This window comes from Mytilus galloprovincialis, chromosome 12 (assembly GCF_965363235.1).
Source record: "Mytilus galloprovincialis chromosome 12, xbMytGall1.hap1.1, whole genome shotgun sequence".
NCBI lineage: Eukaryota > Metazoa > Mollusca > Bivalvia > Mytilida > Mytilidae > Mytilus > Mytilus galloprovincialis.
The window spans coordinates 30,074,732-30,097,499 of NC_134849.1; the positions used below are offsets into that span (position 1 = coordinate 30,074,732).

General features: G+C 30.9%; 1 protein-coding gene across 2 annotated transcripts; it reads right to left on the reverse strand.

Moving 5' to 3' along the window:
- Positions 1-3,139: 3,139 nt before the first annotated feature.
- Positions 3,140-22,482, reverse strand: LOC143055403 (uncharacterized). Of its 2 annotated transcripts, XM_076228538.1 has the most exons (11): positions 22,456-22,482; positions 17,646-17,721; positions 13,386-14,563; positions 12,575-12,884; positions 11,964-12,077; positions 10,837-11,037; positions 9,896-10,159; positions 8,623-8,861; positions 6,897-7,033; positions 6,115-6,175; positions 3,142-4,421 (listed from the first exon to the last, which is right to left on the reverse strand). In XM_076228538.1, the coding sequence occupies exons 3-11, from the start codon at positions 14,550-14,552 to the stop codon at positions 4,314-4,316; spliced, it is 2,601 nt and encodes an 866-aa protein (XP_076084653.1). In that variant the 5' UTR covers positions 14,553-14,563; positions 17,646-17,721; positions 22,456-22,482; the 3' UTR covers positions 3,142-4,313. The 2 variants fall into 2 exon arrangements, with proteins under 2 accessions (XP_076084654.1, XP_076084653.1); XM_076228539.1 differs by lacking the exons at positions 17,646-17,721; positions 22,456-22,482 and adding an exon at positions 17,516-17,619 and having other exon boundaries at positions 3,140-4,421.
- Between the last annotated feature and the right edge of the window lie 286 nt (positions 22,483-22,768).

Sequence of the window (22,768 nt, forward strand, 5' to 3'; positions counted from 1 at the left end):
TCTTATCCAATCAGATTCAACTACGCCATCCGGGATTCCCAGAATTTGAACTGATTTTGTACAAGTTTTAAAATAGAACAAATGACCCTGGGTGGATCTTGTACTTTCAATATCGGGGTGTCAGTACAGGGGGTGGTATTGTACATTGCTTATGCAACCTGATTTTACCTCCTTCTGATTAATTTATTTCAATATAAATGTGAATCCCTTTTGACAGCAGAAACCTGACTTGTATCAGATATAAATTTGAAACATGTGCTGATAATTCTTTTACACAAACGTGATGATGCTATTGTATCTGATAAAACCCCCTCCGATCCTTTTACATACCCACGTATAGCAGTGATCAAGACTTGTATCATCCCCGGATTTGGTCAACTCATTATATCAGAATTTTCAGTGAATATTCAGTTATCGATTAATTAAATATATATATGCTAATGGAATATTGTTTGCTAATATAAGTTTTGAATATCCAATTTGCAAAAATCTACTGTACAATGCCATGAATGGATAAAAATTGTTAAGTTTATAGAATTCATTGTTATTGCAGTAAACTCTGAATTTGTAAGGCATACTAGGGCTAGTAGGTCAGTTTTGTTGGGCTAGTAGTTCTTCCAACAGGGCTAGTAAAATCTTGCAACCAATTAGCCCTGGGCTAGTGAGCTATAACAAAATTTCTTAACCCCTGCAAAACTACGTCTGAGGAATTCGATTTTGACCTTTTTTATTTTTGGGCTAATTTCGTTTTAAACTTTTTGACACGACCGATCCCTATAATGTAGTATTTACTTGAAATTTGGACATTTAATAATATCACATTCCTGAATATTTTAAAAAGTACCGGACACATTTTTTAAACTAGATACCCCAATGATGATTGTGGCCAAGTTTGGTTTAATCTGGCCCAGTAGTTTCAGAGGAGAAGATTTTTGTAAAAGTTAACGATGGACGACGATGACGACGGACGCAAAGTGATGAGAAAATCTCACTAAAAAATGCCAAGAAATTAGTCATTTATATGGATCGATTAAATATTCAAAATCTACGATCCATATGTCTGTACAGGTGGTATCAAATTACGTTTATCCTGATGACACAAAGGAGTAGATTCAGACCCAAAATATAGCAGTTTTAGTAAATTGTGAAAATGTAATCTTTAAGCTATATTTTGGAAAGTAAAATTATTCTGCTACATAAATATGAGCTGTTTTTTACAATACAATGCACGAATATCGCGTTCTAGCATCATTAAGTCATGCTAAATTAGTTACTGACATCTTCATCTTCATTCTTGTTCATTCATAATATTGAAATGTAAGTTGTATTTGATGATAATACAAAACATATATAAAGGTTGAGGATGAACAGGGATGCGGCCACTTTCATTCTCGACAAAAACTATCTGAAAAGTGACGTTTTTTTGCATATTTGATAGATTTTCATATCTAATGAAATTGAGAATGAAAATGGGGAATGTTAAAGAGACAACAACCCGACCATAGAAAAAAAACAACAGCAGAAGGTCACCAACAGGTCTTCAATGTAGCGAGAAATTCCCACATCCGGAGGCGTCCTTCAGCTGGCCCATAAACAAATATATACTAGTTCAGTGATAATGAACGCCGTACTAATTTCCAAATTGTACACAAGAAACTAAAATTAAAATAATACAAGACTAACAAAGGCCAGAGGCTCCTGACTTGGGACAGGCGCAAAAATGCGGCGGGGTTAAACATGTTTGTGAGATCTCAACCCTCCCCCTATACCTCTAGCCAATGTAGAAAAGTAAACGCATAACAATACGCACATTAAAATTCAGTTCATGAGAAGTCTGAGTCTGATGTCTGAATCAGAGCGTTTTTAATTACTAAATCAGTTAAAATCTTTCACATAAACTAATCGAATCAATTGAAATAGACACTTAAGTGCTTAAAAGTGTCCAAAAACTTTTGTTAGATGAACCTGAAATTTGAGGCCAAAATCGGCTCTTACCGGACCTACTCCTTTGTAAACTTGTCGTAAAAGATTTGAAATTGAACTTATTTTGAGCTCTGTACCTTGCAGATAGACCATAAACACTTTACATATATCTTCGTTATATATAAAAAAAATCAAAAAAACATGATGTGGTATGATTGCCTATGAGACAACTCTCCACAAGAGACTAAAATGACACAGAAATGTACAAATATAGGTCACTGTACGGTCTTCAACAATTCCATACCGCATAGTCAGCTATAAAAGCTATACTTTTTATTTATACCATGTGTTAGATATGTAAAATTTATGAGTTTAGAAAATAGATACCTGTCAACCTTTTAAGTTTCAATTAAAGGAAAGAAAATAAGAAAACCACCAAAGATATCTAGATACAAGAATGACAAACAGCATAAGTAATCTAGATAAAAATCATAATGTCTTTGAATGAAAGATAATGTTCTATTAATGCAGAATTGTCGTCGCATAAATAAGAAGTAAATTAAAAAAAAAATCAAACTCTAAGGAAAATTCAAAATTGAAATTCCATAATAAAATGGCAAAATCAAATGATAAAACACATCCAACAAATGGAAAACAACTGTCATCTTCCTGACTTGGCACAGGCGTTCACAAATGTAAGATGTCAAGTATTAACTATTAATAAAACATTGCATAATGTGGGCCGTCTTCTAAAAATGGTAAGAAGAAAGGAAAATTACACTGAGAAAATTGAACTTTTGGAAAAAAAGATGTAATAAATAACAGTTCAAATAATTGGGGAAAACTTGTATTTATCTTGATATTAGATATTTTAAGTCTACACGATTTAATAATATTCAAACTATAAAGAAGTTGGATTCAAAGTTGATTAAAAGTTTAACTGCAATCTTTCATTAATAAGTCTTTTTATCATCCTTTCTTTTCAAACATAAGGCTTTTCGAGTAAAAGTCATTACAAGAGGGAAAAAAAATAATAGCAGTAAAAAGTTCAATAACAAAAATACCCAACACAAAGAAATTGAAAACATATAATGAATATAGAATTTTATTCATTAAAAATAAATATAAAAAGACATACGAGTCAAAAAAACTTTTAACATGGTTAAAAATGTGGCTATACATATATTTTCAATAGAAATAAATATAAAGTAAAGATATCACAAGTTTAACTTTGATGATCAATATAAAAATCTATCAATCTGAAAATTCGTAATTTGAACAACACAAAAAAATACTGATATGTGAATATTTCAATAGACAAAAAACATCACATATTCATCTTAATATCTGTTTGTTTTTTTAGTAAATTTTGATTTTATTCTGAAGTGTACATGTACACACAGCATAAAATTTACTATTTCTTGTATTACCGACTTGAATCCGAAGTTTATATTTTTTCAACAGGTTTCCTAGGACATCCTGGTACCAAGTCAAGTTAGAGCATCATAAAGAAGTGGTATCAAGCTTTTAATCTGTACAATTCTTGGGGAAAATATACTGCTTCATACAAACTCATCGGAAAATAGTAAAATTTCCCCCCAATTTACACTGATTAAATGTTTCATTTTACTAATATGACTGCTCTTAATTGAGTACCAGGATGCTGTAGGTAACCTGTCAAAAAAAATTTAAACCGGGGTCAAAAGTCGGTCATATGAAAATAGTCTATTGCTTCACATCTATGTTTATAGTCTGAAGTATACATAAAATATCAACTGTTGATCTACAAAAGAGGATAAATCTTTCTTTTTACAAATTATACACAAAATGATGACAAAGTAGTCAGATTAAATCACTTTGCATTCGATTAGAGATATTGTATGAAATCTAAAACTTGGCCTGCATATTATAACACTTAATTTTACAATAAAATATAAAAATATCTCGTATAGGGCGAGCATTAAGAGTAAAGACAAACAAAAAAATCCTAATAAAATTAAATCACATGGATTAGAGTTAATACAGGCACTAGCAACTCGTAATACCCTTCACCAAAATATTCTTAGGTACTATTTATTTTCATTATTTTTCGTGGGATACCAATTTTTGTTGATTTAGTTGGTAAGGGGAAATCACAAATTCAAATGTTCAAAGAAGTACCTATTTCATTTTGCATTTATACAGACTTTGGTAAATCCAGAAATAAAAATATTGACGAAAAATAAAATATTTCCTTAATCTACGAAAATTGGTCCCAACGAACATAATGAATCCAAAGAATTTTTCTTTAAATCAACTACTCCAGATTTTTATATCTTTCTCACTTTTACATCCAATTCTAAAGTGTTTCAATCCTTTATCAGTATTTCAAGACTTTCATGTGTTGTCTCCTATATATTGACATCTAGTGCCTCCAAAGCAAACCTGAGCTTGGCCATTGTTAAAATGTCTTTTACACTCAACTGATCTGCAATGGTCTTGTAAAACACATCAGGTGACTGAAAGAGATAAATTGAATGTAGTGCGTGTTATCTAGATGTCAATCAATATTAAAAATACATTTGTGCTGAAAGTAAAAACAAACAAAAAACACTAAATATTATTATATTTTTGGGTGGGCTGACATAAGAGGCCAGTTGCTTAATCCAATTCCTGTTTACAATTAACCAGAAATCTCTTATCATAAACAGAAACTCGTTATAATAAATCATGAGCTGTATCAATGAGAAATAAAAATCATAATCAGCCTCTTCTATGCTTTGAACATTTTATTAACACCTCATTACCAAATCTTAAAAACAAGTAAGTGTTAATTATAAATAATTTTTAAAAAAATCATGACAGATACAGGGATCTCCATGGATGAAAATTGAACGATGGATGAACTTTCACCATCACAAACCGTGTCTACGCCGTACAGTGTAGCGCGATCAAAAGTATTTCATCCCTCCATATAAGAAGTGGTGAACCTGCTAATTCATTGCTTATTTAAATTATATTTATTTGAATTTTCATTATAGTATAAATATTTTCCATTATTGCTGTTTGAAACTATTCAAATTCCAAGCCTTCATGGCCACACCCCCTTAGTAGAGAACGACCAAAAGCTGTTATGAAGGTCCCCATGTTGTTTTCTTGCTATTTTGTAATTGTTATGGGGGTTAAAAATCATGTGGAGCTTTTTTTCACAGAAACTGTCAAATTCAGAAGTCATGAACCCATTAGAAATTACCGGTATGGCTGATTTGCAGCAACAACAAAACGATTCGTACAGGTTATGTAAAAGGTTAAAGAGATTTGTAAAGCAAACGTTGACAAATGAAAAGGTTTTTAATGACTTTATCTAGCAATTTGCATCTTTCGAGTCTGAATATAAACCGGAAACACAGATTTATCAATTTGATTGTAAACTACAAAATGAATATGGAATAACGATATGATATTTCTTTACAGGAAATATTAAGTTTTAACTTTTTAACTTTTAAAGTAATTCAGTATTATCGTTACAGCAGTACTCAAGTTATTTGCGATGAAATTAATTATCATAAGCATTTGCGGAATAATTCGACAAATGAATCGTCTATCTTCAGATAGTATTCTCCTGTCTGATTTGTTGATCTACCTGTACAAGCTCAGGTACAAGTGATTAGCGATCTTAATCCAGATATCCCTCAGGCGATAGAACTGTATTGGATTATAATATAAAAAAGCCTAGGGTTATGCAATTACATGCATTTGATTATAATTGCTAAAAAATGGCGTCGAGATATAAAAACAATAACAGTTTTGAATGATGGCGAAAGACAATTTATGGATGGCTTGGGTCATTTGACGATGGCGCAAGACATTTGAACGATGGCAGGGCACCATCGTTAAACAGGCCATGGAGATCCCTGCAGATTCTTTGCAGAAAAATATAATAAAAAACATTAGAATACTGTAAATCAACTTATTTTTTGGGGATACTTCATTTCGCGTTTAGCCTCTTCTAACCCATTTCACAGCGATTTAATTTTAAAGGAGATACATAAAGAAAATTCAAGTTTTACATATTCGTGATGATATATATTCGCATTATTTTTCTACTTGGGAAAGTCGCAAGAAATAAAATGCTCGCAAACTTTGGATGCTTTACAGTATTTTAATTAGATTTCTAAATTTTAAATTGTACTAGGTAACAATATTACTTACTTCTTGAACTAAAACATGTAAGAAGGCTATTTCTAGTCCGCTCAATCTTCCTAGTAAATTCCTGTCAAAATATAATAAAATGTTATGAGAATTTTATATATACCATAAGCATTTCTTTTTTAAATTTCATAAACAAATTCATAACAATTCTACCACTTATGGATGTGACCTCTTTCTAATATATTTACAATTTCAGATTTGTGGTTGATAAAAATGTCTTGGACTTTAAATGTCTCATAATATACCCTTCTATATAGAATCTATAATAAGAACAGAGATACATTAATTGTGTTTAGGTGCTTGAATGCTAAAATTACAAGTGTATAATAATTAAATGATTCTGTAGAACATATAGTGATATATTTCCTTATCATTCATCAAATAAGCTTTTTTTTCAAATTTGTAAATAAGATTTGAGGTCTAATAATTTGAGTCTTTTCATATGTAAACTAACTTAGATTTATCTTATTTAAAAGGAAAAGAATAAATATGGAATTAGAGTTACCTCCCCTTTGATCAAGTATTGGCTACGGGAATTTCTCGCTACATTGAAGACCTGTTGGTGACCTTCTGCTGTTGTTGTTTTTATTTATGGTCGGGCTGTTGTCTCTTTGGCACATTCCCCATTTCCATTCTCAATTTTATTTTATACATTATATAACATATCCTCAAATTTAATATTTCATAAATTTAAAGTTAGATTTATACATCAATACTTATTTCAAAATCTTCTCGACATTGACACTTTATTCATCTTGAAAAGCTAATAAATTATGAAATACCTTGGTAACTGATTTTTATCCAGCCATTTTCCAACATGCTGAGGTGACCATTTCTTTACTTTCTCTACATCTGATGACTTTGTTCTAGGAACAGGTACTAAGGCTGCTGCTGATGTTGATGATGCTGATTGTTGTGGCTGTAAAAACAATACCACAATTATTTAAAGGAAGTAGATATAACTGAGACTGATATTGAATAAAAGAAAAATGAATTACTGTAAATTCAGAAGTTATTGCAGGCATTTATTATTGTAATTTTTTCATTTTAGACTTAAATGCGATTTTAATTTTTACGATTTTGAGAAAAATCCTGTTTTTATAAAATTCATGTAAAATATTTCAAAATGTGAGATTAAATTATTTTGTTTACAACTCTTTCGAATTTTGCAATAATTTCTGAATTTGCAGTAAACAAAGATCTGTGAAGACTAATTATGGTCCACATGACATTTCCAGAGATTCTCTGTGCAAAACTTACACACAATTGGCTACCAGAATTCCAACATTAAACATTACTATTAAACCAAACATTGGCATCATCAATAGTAAAGAAACCTTGAACACAAGGAATTATACCAGACTACCTATACATGAAAAAATGAGAAATACCATGAATTGCATACCCAAAAAAAATCTGAATTTTGATAGAATTTCTTTCAGCAATCTGACATGAATATCTAGTAAGCCCTCAAAGAGAGTTTGGATTGGATTTACAGAATAGATAACATTGGGTAAGATGTGCAGAATAGATAATATTGGGCAAGATAAGCAGAATAGATATTATTGTATAGCAATATAATATTTTCCACAAAACGTAACATAAAGTTAGCGTGCAATAAATTCTAATATTGCACTAGTGCAATAAATCTTCAAAATTCATGACGTCATTAACGACAAAATCTTAGTTTAAACCAATTTTTACTTTCAAATATTCTATTGCTATACAATAAAAGGGTTATTGCATGAATATTGGGGAATATTGTCCCTCGTAGAACATATATTGCACTTGCAAGCTCGTGCAATATAAAATTCTACTCGGGACAATATTCCCCAATATTCATGCAATAACCCTATAATATTGGGCAAGATATGCAGAATAGATAATATTGGGCAAGATATGTAGAATAAAGAGTGAATAAGAAATAAAAAAATATGAAAAAAAAAAGAATAGAGAATAATTGAGTCTGGACTCCTTAAATATAAAGAATAGAGAAAAATGGTATAAAAAATTAAGGAAAAAAGAATTACATGGCAGACATTTTTTCTTTTTCAATGGATTGAAAAAGAAAAAAATGTCTGCCAGGTATTACTAGATTTATTTCACTTGACTGGGCGGAGTTTAAGACGTTAGCTCATTTAAGACCAGTCCATTTATAGACAGGAGTTTTAGGATAAGCTCATCAAAGAAGTGTCCACTCATTCGTCCTATATCATATAATCAGTTCTTTTGTATATGCACTTGGTGACACCGATTAGTGATTAGAATTCAATAAGTATTATAACAGCAATCATCCTTTTCACACACATCTTCAAATAGACTGTCATTATGCAAATTAAGTATAAGCCCCCCCAGATCAATTGAAATAACATTGGTAATAGTTGTGAAGAAAAATAAAGAAAATGAAGAAGGCCAATAATGTAAAGTATGTTCCCTATTGGAATTTTTTAAACAAAGAAAAAAGAATTGATGAACCCTCCATCCAGACTTTCCTAAGTACAGACTTACTATAACTTGAACTTGAACCTCTGCATTTGGCACTTGGATTTTGACACCCTTCATGGTTTGTAATGAACTTTGAACTTCATTTATCAGTTCTGTCATTTTCTTTTCAAACGGATATTTTCCACTGAAGTCATAAAATAATTTGGCACCAATAATAAACCCAAGCCAACCATCAGGTTTGTAGGCTTTTTCCATCTTTAATGGGATTACTTTCTTTTTCAGTTGAAACGCATACTCTGCCTCTGTAAACAGAAATAAAGTACAGTGAAATCTGTATAAACTTAACTTCTTTGAATATATACAATTTCTAAATTGGCAACAATTGCTTTTATGTTAGTAAACATGCAATGCTAAATATTATAGATGGAAGCTAGATGATTGATAAATGTCCTGCTTACAGAATGCACGGTTCTTTTTTCATCATTAACATATATTATACACATTGTAAGATTAATACTTATCTTCTTTTTATTAATATTCTAATGTAGGTTAGAAAAAAATAAAGAGAATCATAAAAAATTACTACTTAGGAGACCTTTTACAACTGACTTTGTGGTATGGGTTTTACTCATTGATGAAGGCCATACAGTGAGTTACCTATAGTTATTAAATTTAGGTGAGATAATTTAAAAAAGTGATTTAAATGTGAACAAAATTCTAAAATTGGCTTCATAAGTTCATAGCTGCATAGGCTACCCCATTAGAAGCATGTCTTACCTTGGAACCAAGTACTGTGGATTCATTATTATTGGTTGGACACCAATTTTTTTTAAATTCGTGAAAACAGGTGAACCAAGAATTTCAATGCTCAATGAAATATAAATTTTTCTACAAGCTTGTATTCAAATTTGTCCAAACCACAAAATTTAATATCTATGAAAATGCAATTTTTCCTCAATCCACAAAAATTCATACCCTTAAAAAATAAATGATTCCACAGATGATTTAAGGTGGTATCTAACACTACAGGGAGATAACTCTGTAAAGTCAGCTAAACGTTTTAATTACGTTGTGTTGTAAAAGGAATATTAAGCTTCTCAATGATCAAAATAGGTGTTTGTCAAACTGCTATATAACCAGTGTAATTTTTCTGACAAAACGGTTGGTTAAAAATTTTTGAAAATTTTATATATTTTTGTTAAAGGGTAAAAGTAAATACTTTGACAAAATTTTATGAAAATTAAACTGGCCAAATTAATTTTAGTGAAAGTGTTGGGTACCACCTTAATTGAACAGACCTAAAAAGACCTATTTTTAGATAATCTCTTAATCTTACCTGCCCTGCAGTTATCACTGTTTTTATAATTCTGTGAGTAGCATACTAATACAATGTCCGCCTTCTCTACCGCATGAGCCATAGCCTGGAGTGTTGAACCATGCATATCATCAATATCCATCCACACCTTGATTCCATTATTACGTAACTGACCACAAATCTCCTTCACTATACTCTGATGACCCCAGTTATAACTGACCATGACATGGGTGTCACGTTGTTCTGATTCCCTTGGTGTTACTGGTAAAAAACTGAATTCCTCTCCTGATTAACAAAAAAAAAAGAGTTTAAAAGATTTGTTTCTTCAGTATCACAATCGGATATAAAATATTGGCTTATTTATCATAATATGCTTAATAATAGAACATCAAGAATATAAAACCATTACCAAATCAGATATATTTTATAACACTATTATGTGGTTATTTACGTGCAAGCAAATTAAATCCCTTATTTTGGACTAAAATAAAAACTCTTCTATCTTTTTATTCACAAAGAGTAAATTCTACTATCTATTCACTAACATTTAACAGTTAATTCTCCCATCATTTCATTCACAAAGAATACATTCTGCTATCTTTTCACTCACAATGAGTAAACTATCCTATCTTTTCATTCACAAAGAACAAATTATTCTATCTTTTCACTAACATAGAGTAAATTCTGCTATCTTTTCACTCACAAAGAGTTAATTCTTATATCTTTTTATTCACAAAGAGTAAATAATCCTATTGTTTCACTAACAAATAGTAAATTCTCATATCTTTTTATTCACAAAGAGTAAACTATCCTATTGTTTCACTGACAAATACATTTTTTGTAGTAAATTATCCAATCTTTTTATTTTCACATAGTAAAATTATCCTATCTTTATATTCATACAGAGTGTTTTCTCCTATCTTTTCATTCATAAAGTGTAAATTCTCCTAGCCTAGACTTACCAATTTTTTTATAATGTTGACAATTTTTCAAGCTACTTTTCATTGTCCAGAGAGCTTTTCCACAGATTCTCCTAACCCCCTTATCCTCTGCTGACTTGTAAAGTTTGACAAACGTATCAATGACTCCACATTCTTGGTCATTTATAATCTCAGTCTGAATCTGTTGGTCAAAAGATAAACTCCACAAAGCTTCAACAGCCTCTGAAAAATGAACAAAATAACTTACATCATACTTTCTTATTAGATATTAGTATATATAGTTGTCTGGTCTGCAATTTTACAGATTGTGACAGTACATGTAGGACTAAGTGATGATTCTCATGGCGGGTGATTTCAAAGTGTATGCTATTTCCTCAATTTTGTTTTTTACCCATATGTATCTCTTCTTCATCAATTTTTCATTGATTTGAAAATCATCTTTTATGGGTTTTAATTTATGTAAGTGCCAATAATCTTTCTTTAGTTGAAGTAAACCAGAATTTGTATGTTAAAAGAAATATTGAATACATTTTCTAAAGGCCTGATTTCAGAATTTGGCAAAACAACAAAAGAAAAACAATGAAGATGCTATTTTTTGCTCTATCCACCAAAATTAGTATCCGTGGAAATAAATGAATCCACATTATAAGGCCAAATAAAAATATATGTGTGGTTCCAGTAACCCTACCTTCCCTACTTTTTCTTCTTGAAATTAGCCTAAAGATTTTATTGTCATTTTTCATTAAGCACTGTTAAAGTCAGAATGATGCTCCCATAGACTCAATGTAAAAAAAAAACATAAAATAAAAAAAAATTCCTACCTACCTACCCTAACTTTTTTTCAGATGTAACTGGAACCACACATACTATTTCATTTGGCCTAAGGTGGTGTTACAGTAACCAAACACCTTGACTGAAATTAATTTGGCTGGTTCAATTTGCCTATTTACTTTGACATAAATATAAAAAAAATTAAAAAAACTTAAACCCTACTTTATTGTAAAAATTTCATTGAATATATAGCACTTTGACAAACACTAGTTTTGATTATTGAAAAGCTTAATATAAAAACTTGACAAAAATATTTAGCTGATGTTTACAGAGTTATCTCCCTGTAGTATTATGTACCACCTTATAAGGCATCCTACCTCTTTGCTCCTCTGCATCTCCAGGTTGGTTAGCTAGCTCAACTAGTAATGGAACTGCTCCACATGTATACACTGTTCTTTTGTTATTGTCATTCTTTGCCACCATTCTGATTGCTAGAAAATTAAAACTTCTATTTATATTCTTTACTTATTATGTGGAAATAAGACTAAATTTTCAAAATGTAGCAAAAAAATAAATTCCTGTACAAGGCTAAAGTGACCAAAACTTGTTTATTTCTGTTTCATTTATTCACGTTTTGGTTTTTTGTCTCGTATTTTTATATTTTAATAGTGCAATTTTTAAATGATAAATCAATTCTGAGTACAGTCACATGGGCGACATGGCATCATCTTTTTTTCATTTTCTGTGTACAAAGTAACATGACATTATCACATTACCTTCTTTTTTTTTTAACCTGTGTACAAAGTAACATGCCATCATCATTTTTTTTTTCTGTGTACATTGTAACATTACATTATTTTTTTTTTCTGTGTACAAAGTCACATGGCATCATCTTTTTTTATTTCTGTGTACAAAGTCACATGACATCATCTTTTTTTATGCATTTTCTGTGTACAAAGTCACATGACATCATCTTTTTTCTACTTACTCCTAACAGTTTCTCGAACTGACCAACCAAATCCAGTTCTCCTCATTTTGTTATTCATTGCTTGTTTAAGGCTCTTTATGGTATATTCTATCAAACCTTCGTTGCTTTTTAAAATTTCACTCTCTTCTTCGTTAATGACATTTGCTAGAACTGCCAAGCTCGTCAGTTGTTTTCTTTCTTGGTATGAGTTCAAATAGGGTTTGACTGCTTCAACAATACCAACTTCTCTTAATTCGCTAGTTAATTCCTCCTTTTGTGCAATATTGTGACAAATTCCCATGTAAAGGCCAAGTAAAATGGTATCATTTTCCTAGAAAAAAAACAATCAGAACAGTAAAGCAAAATAAAAATAGAGGATTAGAACAGGAATACATAATGCACTAAAACTGAAAAACATAGTGTATTAAAATTGCAAAATAAAAATGGCTGAAGAGGTTATACAGTTTAAAATCTTGATTTTCATACATTGTGTACCTAGAAAATGAAATTATTTTTGAAAATATTTGTTCCATGTCCATAAAATTAATCATTAACAGACAACTAAATAAAATAAAAATAAATAAATGCGTTAATTTAAACAAAAAATATAGAGGCTGATGGCCAACTGAAGTACTGAAAATATTTGACAGACAATATTTGTTGAATTTGTGGATTTTAAAATTTTTTTTATGTATCTCCCCTTAAAAAGATCAGTCTGTGGTATAGGATACATTTATAAAAATAATTTCGATTACCGGTACTTGTACAACCCAATTAAGAGTGTCTGGTTTAATAACATAATACAAAAAACAAACGTAGTTACATTAATTACCTTCAACTCTTTATTCAAATGGGGTGTTGCCAGCTCATTCAGTTTTTGTATCAAAGAATTCATAAACTCTGTCTGATCCAGAATCGTCTTGCAGACTATTGGGTTAGATAAGTCAGATAAATTCATTAAAAATCCTAACATATTCCTTAATGGTTTGAATAATCCTGCAACTGATTTTCCTTCTGAGTTTCGGTAACCATTTTTCATTATTTCCCGACTTAACCTACAAAATATAATGAGTATATTGTCCTCTGCCTTCATGATGTCTTCCAAAACTTCATGACGGAATCGGACACGTCTTTCCAAAGAATGATTTTTGAACGAAAAATAAAATTGGTACATCTCATAAATATCTGTCCTTAGAGACTCTGTATAATATCCGTCTGTTGTTCTTTCATGTTGGCATGTTGAAATATCTTTTACAGTTTTTATAATTTTTTCCCTTTTTTCCCTTTTTTGCTCTTCAAATACGTCTTCTGGTACACTATCAATAACAACAATTTCTTCATTGATATTTCCATCCTCTTCTTTTACCTCCTGTTTGGTATCCATTTTGTTTAGTTTGGCATCCATTTTGTTTTCCCCACTTTTTGTAGCAGATTCATGTTGATTTGATGTTGTATGATGATGTATATCAGATTTCTCTATGTAAGGGTCATTTTTATGGACCCAATGATCCAAATGGTTAAATTCTGTGGTTTGCTCCATATTTTTTCCGTTGTTCCTACTTATATAAGATGACTTATTTGGAGCATCTTTTGTATGTTTATCTTTTCCCTGGACAGTTACTATTTTGGGCAATGGACAGATTTGGCTCGTTCCATTTTCTTTTAAGATACTTGCTTTCTTAGTTGCATTTGGTTTTGAAACTGCTGTTGGAAATGTTCTCAATTTTTTTGGATGGTTGTCTTCAGATTCTGTCAAATCGGTGATTTCACTTAAACTTATAATTTTCTCAGAATGAGGTGTTTTTAGTTTGTCTTTTGCATAAGCACTTTTATCTAAGAAATCATGAGCATCATATTCAACAAGAGTTAAAATTTCTGAATATGAAAGTTTCTTTGAAAGAGTTGAGGAATTTATTTTACGACGAGCGCTGAGTTGTTTTGTTACTACAAATCCTTTGAGATGCCTATTTGATGGCAAACTAGATGGTTGGGAACCCATTCAATCATTTCCTGAAAGAAAAAAAAAATCATATTATAATTTATTGCTATGTCTAGTATAATGTCCATGCATGTGTTTGCCAATTTTTACTGCACTTTTTTCTTTCTTGAAAATATCAAATATTTGCTGTTGTTATGCAAATAATCCAGGCTAAAAAAAATTTTGAGTGCTTAATAATATCACTTTAATATTTTACAGACTAAGTTTTGATTAGTACTTGAGACGTGCAATGTGCCATGAAACAGGTGCCTTATGAAGAGGATATATGCATACTCTTCCACAGCACCTCATATCAAACTTTGGTTGTTTTGGTGTTGTTTTTTTTTTGTTTTTTTTATGGGGGGGGGGGGGGTGTGCTGCTCCGTCCTTGTTTTTGTTTTGTTTTGTGTAATGTATTGTAAACTGAAGATTGCCTATAAAAAATGAAAAAAAAACCCAAAGAAATGAGGTATCCATCTATGAAACAAAATCAGTACATGCACGGCAAAAAAATAGTTTTTTATTGTTTGCCATGACTTTGATGGTCTCTCTTTTGACTAACATGAGATTTAATTCTCCCTTTGTTATCTTCCACTTCTTTCCTTTTTTACATGTGCATAACCCTCTGCAACCCTTACATCATGAGCCAGAAAACATACAATTTTTACAACACATAAATGGTGCAAATTTATCCCTCCAGAGTTTTTCTGTAATGTATGTCTACATTAATTTGAAGCTATGGCATTGAAAAAATTGTATTGGCATTATCAATTAAGGAAAAGTAAAGAAGATTTTAGTAAAGGAAAAGATATATTTCATACAAATTATACAATTCTACAGTCGATGTTTACTTGCTCATTAAAAAATTTCAACCAAATTTGCAAACATGCCTGAGGGTATACATGTAGATGTGAGGTCCTTCATTTCTGTATTCTTAAATTTTCGCCTCACTATTTTTATCTTTAAAAATAATGGTTATTCTGTTATTACTTTATCAAGAGTATTATATAATATTCTGGACAATTGTTCTTTTCTGTAATCAATTTTTGCAGTTATTCTTTATATTTTAGCAGTCCATTATTCTTTATTCTTTGTTTCTCGCCCATTATTCTCTATTCTGTAAACCCCATTCACAGCCTCATGAATCACAAGCAAGCAAACATTCAGACTGATTGAACAATAACCAGTAGGAGAAAACAAGCAAAAGGGAGATAACTCTATCTAATACATCCTTGGTCAGGATTTTCCAGCTTGTGTTGAAGATCCATTGGTAGTCTTTAGCAGTTTGATGACCTTTGGTCAGGTTTTTGTTATAATATTGTTGATGTTATTGAAATGATTCCAATACTATGAATTTCACTATTTTTACAAGTTAACAGGCTATTATTTGAACTTGGAATTATTTTTAATTATGGAATTTGCATAATTTCTTGTTCTTGAAATTTTTAATAAATTCCATGTTTATTCTGTACTTTAATGTTCTGTGCTGCGCACAACAATTTTTATTTCAAAGAAGATAGTACAATTTCAATAGAATGAACTGTGCTGCGCACAACACTATCTATAAAAAATACATTGTATGGAAAGTGTTATGAACCGCCTAAAACAAGTTAATACCAAATAAACATGGAATTTATTAAAAATTTCAAGCACAAGCAATTATGCAAATTCCACAATTAAAAATAATTCCAAATTCAAATAATAGCCTGTTAGTTTTAAAATTGTATAGTTCATTAGAATTTTCATAAATTAGAGTGTTTGTTTTATTATTTTGTAAAACACTGTTAGTTATATTTCAATGTATTTCAAGAAGCCGATCGCCCAAAAAAATGTTTATGCTCATTCACGTTTGTCCCTTTTCACTTTCTCACCCTACATACATGTACATGTTGGCACCATTTTTATTAAAAAAAAAATCACTGATTTTGTAAGCATGTAATTGAGTTTTGGTATGTGTATTGCTATAAATATTTGTTTCATTGTTTAAAAATTAAGTGAGATTCTGACAACGTTTTTTTTTTGGATATATGTAAATCTTAAATCAAATTTTGGTTAGTCATTGTTAGTGTTGTTGTTAGCTATAAATTCCTATTTTTTTTCAATGTTTAAAAATAAAGTGAAAATTTGAATTAATATCGGGTGCATACATGTAGGGTCCGAACAGACCTATACTTGTAGGGGAGAGGTGTGAGATGCGAACATCATTACATGAAGGGTACGAAAGGGTAAAATTTAGGCGTGAGAGGACCTGATACCTTGTTCCATGAGTGCCTCAGCCAGGAAAGATTAGTTCTTATATGTAACCATCTTAAAATAATAAAGGATTCATCCAGTATACAGTAGAAAAAAATAAAAAAAATAAAAATTCCTACTTAAAATCGTTAACGTTTTTTGTCATTTTTTTTTTGCACAGAAATCTACTTCCTTCTTCTGGTCTAGTTTGTCACGAGACTTTTGAGTGAAATATATATTTATCAGTCCAGTAAAATATAGGAAGGAACACAATAACGTACAATTTCATTTCTAATTATTCTTTGATATGAAAAAAACATTACCTGATGATGGTTTCTTTGTTTACATTGAATATGAGGTCATAACTAAAATAATGTCACAGCTAAAATCCCTAACAACAGAACCAAGATCGGAAATGTTACAGTATATGTCCTTTTATTTAACAGATTTAGAACTTAAAATATATTTGGATTTAAAAGAAATATATACATCCAGACCTTCACAGATAATGCCAAATCAAATCAATCAAAGTTTATTGTCAATACCTAGTAAATGCCTGCTTCATATTAGTTATTATTATTATTTTTAATATTATCATTATTTTTATCATGTTTATTGTTTTTATTATTATTATTATCATCTTTTATTATTACAATTGTATTTGCTGAAAGGAACAAAACATCTTTTAAATATATCAAATATTTTCCTTATTCTAAGGTCAAGACAATCTCTATTATATATGGAAAGTCGACCTTCCAGTGCCTGTGCCTAAGCCTGTGGTGCTTTCACTTTCTCATTGACCGGCTCAATCATTATATTTTGTGTGATCACAGTGTTCCCTTTCTGATGTCAGCTAATCTAACAAAAACATTATTTGCTTACATTACATGCACAATACATGTCCTTTACTGAATGCAGATTTAATCTTGTTAGTTAAGAATGTTAATTAATAAACAACTTGCAGTGGGAAAGCCAGTGACATTGAAGAGCTACTTCCGGTAGTCCCGCGGGAAAGGGGACATAATCTAAAAATTTTGAGGTGGCGCTGTAACCAGCGTGTAAACAAAAACGTAGCCTGTGCTTCAGACAATAAATCTATTAAAACAACTTATCATCCATCAGTATTTGAGTTTAATTTTTCATTAGAATAGATTTTGTCACACGACTGCCAAATTCGGTATTCAAATAAGTGCTCCGTTATTGAAATATGATAATCCAAAAGACTACCTCCGTTGATTTCCAAAAAACCGCGGGTAATCCCCACGACTACAAACAACTGACACAAATGCATCCTAAAGCTTTTCATTGGTCGAGATATAAATAAATGTGACCTAGAAACATATGGGCACATGACTATGTACAGGATTCCCCGTCACTCTGAGTCTTGTTTACATAATAAATACTTCAACCGGAGGTCAAAATTCAACATTTTTCAGACGTTTTGGGAGTTATTTCGGTGCAAAATCAAGCAAATTATGTCATATTTTACAGATTTTAAGCACAAAATTGATTGAGACAACGAAGGGTGATGATGTTTTCAGGATTTTAAATATATTTTTCTTAAAACGTTGAGTGGTTGAAGGCTTTACAACGTCATTTGTTGATGTTTACAATTTGCTCAAACTCCTCGTATCACATTTTCTGTAGTTATTTAATTATGCTGGTGACGTATAACAGATTTATGGGCGAGATTTATGTATAACATTGAAACTGATTTAATCTATGAACGAATTTGTCCATATAAATAACTTCCATTGTCTGGAAGTAGACCTACCCCCCTTTTTTCAACAAATTTTTTTTCAGTTAGTCAAAAGTTGTTGTCTGAATAAGCATGCAAAAGTGCAAAGTGTAAGCACTCAGCTAGTCTTTGTTTTAAGCCAATTTTTAGGGTAATGGTTACAGTCATTCTTTGCAATTTGATTCTGTAAATTATTATAAATCTGAAATGTTTCAACTTGTCAATTTTAAAAAGTACATGTACCAATCAACAAGAATTGCCTGCCTAAACACTCACACATGTTTATAAATGTCTGTCCTTATTATGCGTATCAAGCAACCTGATGTACACTGTGACTAACTATTCATGTTTGAGTGTTTCTGGGCCCTGGGGCATATTTAACTCTTGAGAACTTGAGATTAACATTCAATAGGAATGCCCAATGCCTAGTACATCAAATTCTTAATACATGTTAGAGCTACATGTATATGACCATTTAAAGCATTAACAAAATGCTATATCACTTCCAAGGTCTGGTATATGAATGTCTCACTCTGATTTTGGTGATCCTGTTTTGTTGCATTGATATAACTGCTTGACCCATATTTTTATTTTACACCAGTTTACAAGAAAACAAATCTTGGACACAGGATCTATTCTTTATTAAGAATCATACCATTCCTATATCTGTGTGCTGATTTTTCTGCAATAGAATACCTTTTCACACATTTTACTCCATTCTAAAAGCACACAATTGCAATAATTTGCAAAATCATGTGTTTACATATCTAGGAAAAGGGTACATAGACATCTCATTCATAGTACTACACAAGGAGCAGGATCTGCTTATTCTTCCAGAGCACATGAGATCAATTATATGTTGTGGGTTCAAGTTGATCAGTTTTCTTTTTTCTAATTTGTATATTAGTTTAATCTTTTCATCAAAAAGTCTGAAAAAAGAGATATGTATCTACTGAAAATGATTTATTTAGGTGCAGGGGTTGCCACACTTTGAAATCTACATGGAAGCAAAACAGTGAAAAGTCATGTTCATGATAGGCTACTTGAGAGACCTCACTATGTCTAGGAGAAGTGAACAATTCTAGAAACTTTCCATTTAAGTCATTCAAACCTTATAAAGAATAAAAGACCATCATTTTGACTTTTTATATCTTTTTTTTTCTTATGTCTCAAATACTACAGTACATACATGTATATTTCTGATACCAGTGACCGATCCAGAACTTTTTCTATTTTTTTTTTGGGGGGGGGGGGTAAGGGGTTGCTGCTGCTGACTAACTTAGGAGGGACCCGCTCCAGTGATTCCCTATTTAATCAAAGTAAGTAATATTGTATTGCAACAGTATAGTGTCTCATGTACATTTACCCCACGTTATCAATATAAAATGGTGGAGTGTTTCACATTGTATGTGTATTTGAAAATATAAAAATGTTTAGAAATAAAAGTTTATTAAATGATGAATAAATACAAAGTCATAAAAATAATGTTAAAATGAAAAATATGTAAAAAGTATTTTAAACATTTAAGGAGAACTATTCGTCTATTGTTAAAATTAAAAAGTTTTTTAAAGTAAAATCAAGTCAAATAGTCCTCTGTCCCATACATGTAAATCCTCAATATAGAAATCCTGCTCTTCTTATTCCTATTGTTATCTGAAAATATATAATTTATGCAGATGATATTATCAAATGAATATAATTGCAAACTTCTCTAGATTTTCTATATGATCGGTAAATTATAATATATTTTAATTGTCTACTGACAGAAACATGATCTTCTGAGGTCCCAATTAAAAAAAAAATGTTGAAAGGAAATACTGGAATCCGAAGGATCAATCTCGAAATCCTGAGCTATAAAATTACCAAATCCAGACGTCCCGAAAAAGGTTCTCTAGAAAAGGTAATACTTATACACACCAACAGATGTTTGGAAAAAATTTCTACTTATAAATTCATTTACTTAGTATTTAAAATTCATCACCATAATAACATATCAACCTTTTTAAAAGATATAAATAATGTTTTAATAAAGTATAACGTAATATGCAACATTAAATTATCTTACAGGTATCTGTTATTTAAAAGATAACTTTTCATTCAATCATTCATATCTTTAATTCTTCATACCAGTAATTGATAATAAATGTATCCAACGCCAATAAAACCTGGCCACAACACCAAGCCAATACTGAAGGTGGCAATAAAATTCAACAATAAATCACATAATTTTTTTTTAGCATGGAAGGAGGGACAGAATTTATACTTTCCTACTGGTGAATATTTCATATACCTGAAACCTTTTAAAAGATATTTTACATGCCCATATGCACTATTCAGCAAAAATAATAGAACTGTTGTTCACATAGACAAGGGTCTGGATGGGGTGTTCTGCATTTCTTTATCATTTAATCTTTTAGGTCACTGGTCTCTATTTTTTTTTATACTTTTTGTCCATAATTTCTCTTTCCTCAATATATAAATTAGCACATCAATACTGTAAATTCAGAAATTATTGCGAGGTTTTTATTATTGCGAAAAATGCGACAGAGTTGTAAACGCAATAATTAAAACTTGCATTTTGTAATATTTTAACTGAATTAAGCATGACTTTTCTCAAAATCGTAAAAATTAAAATTGCATTCAAGTTTAAAATGACAAAATCGCAATAATAAGTGCACGCAATAATTTCTGAATTTACAGTAGTTCAAAATGATTATGACCAGACCTAAGGCTTGCTGCTAAGAATATTAAGATTTTTTTCTGGGATGCATAGGAAGTCGTCCCAGAAAAAAAGTAGTCTTGTCAGACTTCATAATAATTTGGACTAGCATGTCATTTGCTCTATTTTTTACTTATTTTATGGTAAATTTTCTCTATTCTTGTTCCTATAGTAATAATTCTCTAATTCTTTATACGTTTTAATAATCATAGTTCCCAGTAACAGATCCAGGGATAGGGTTCCAGGGATTGGAATCTCCGTTTTTGGGGATGATCAATGCATTTGAATGGGGACATATAGTTGGAACCCCCCTTTGTCCTGGGGTAGTTATTTTTTTCATATATTTTTATTTTGTTTGTGTTTTGTGTTTTTTGTCACACTTTTTGGGTTCAAAAATAAAAATATTCACCTTTTTACTATTCGAGACAACCAAACAAATCAGCACATTACATTACACAACTGCAAAACTTTAATTAAAATTTAAATGCTAACATTGACCTGCCAAAATTGAAGTTTTATTCAAATTGAAGTCTCACGCTGGAAAAGGGGCGTTTATTTACATGTGGTCTACGGAAATTTACTGGATTTAAGAATCGAAAAGAGGCAAACATGTAGCCATAACCCGATCAGATCAATAAATTATGTTATGGATAGTATTAATATCTTTCTACTAACCATTAAAAGTAATAATACTAGGATTTCGTGAGCTCAGAAACCTTAATCTGTTGAAAAATGGCGTCGATTTGTGTGCTTCCTTTTCGCAGCCTCAGTTACAATTTGACACGGAGTGATGGGTATTTATGCAAATATTTAGGGACTCCTATCATCATAGATACTATTTTTGGTCATTTTATATTTAAATAGCCAATAGGATGCAAATGTGTCAGTTATTTTCAGAAGGGGAAAACACCCGCCATATTTTTATCTCCCAAATTAACAACGTCACTTGCCACTTTCAGAAGTTCGTTTCTTGTAAAATAAAATCTTCTAAGAAGAAAAAATAGCATGGTCACCTGTAAAACTTACCTATATAACTTATTGATGATGAAATGACACAAGTTTAATTGTCTTTAATGATAAATTTCTCGAAAAATCACACGTACACGATGTAAACAAATTGCCGCGATGGCGCGATACTGTCGCCCTCTATGAAAAATCGCGATTGTCGCCCTTGATTTTCTGGCCTTTACATCATATGGAAGGAGGCGCAGAATCGATCCGTGGCTTTCCCACTGTTGGAAACTTGTAAACAAACAGGTGGCAACGGAAGCTCTGAAAATATAATTAACCTTTCCCACTATGAAACGTTTGAAAGACTAAGAGTTGATTTAGCGAAATAGAGTTGTCGCCCTTTTCGCGCGAAATGTGGACTCGTTGCAGAATAGCTATCATAATAATATAAGGCCATATAAGTCCCAACTAATCTTTCAGTAAGCTGTAATTATTTCATTCTATGGAGGTGGTGAGCTGTTGAAATATATGTATACAGAAAATTTACTGACAAAATCCCAGAAGAAATAAATCATCAGAAAAAAAACCAACACAAAA

Bases quoted from the DNA above. Each gene is read 5' to 3' on its own strand.
- LOC143055403 (XM_076228539.1), bottom strand. From the start codon at position 14,552: ATGGGTTCCCAACCATCTAGTTTGCCATCAAATAGGCATCTCAAAGGA. The intron at 12,885-13,385 runs GTAATTAATGTA...TTTTTTTTCTAG, and splicing joins ATTTGAATAAAGAGTTGAAG to GAAAATGATACCATTTTACT. The intron at 7,034-8,622 runs GTAAGTCTGTAC...TTGTTTTTACAG, and splicing joins AGGTTCAAGTTCAAGTTATA to CCACAACAATCAGCATCATC.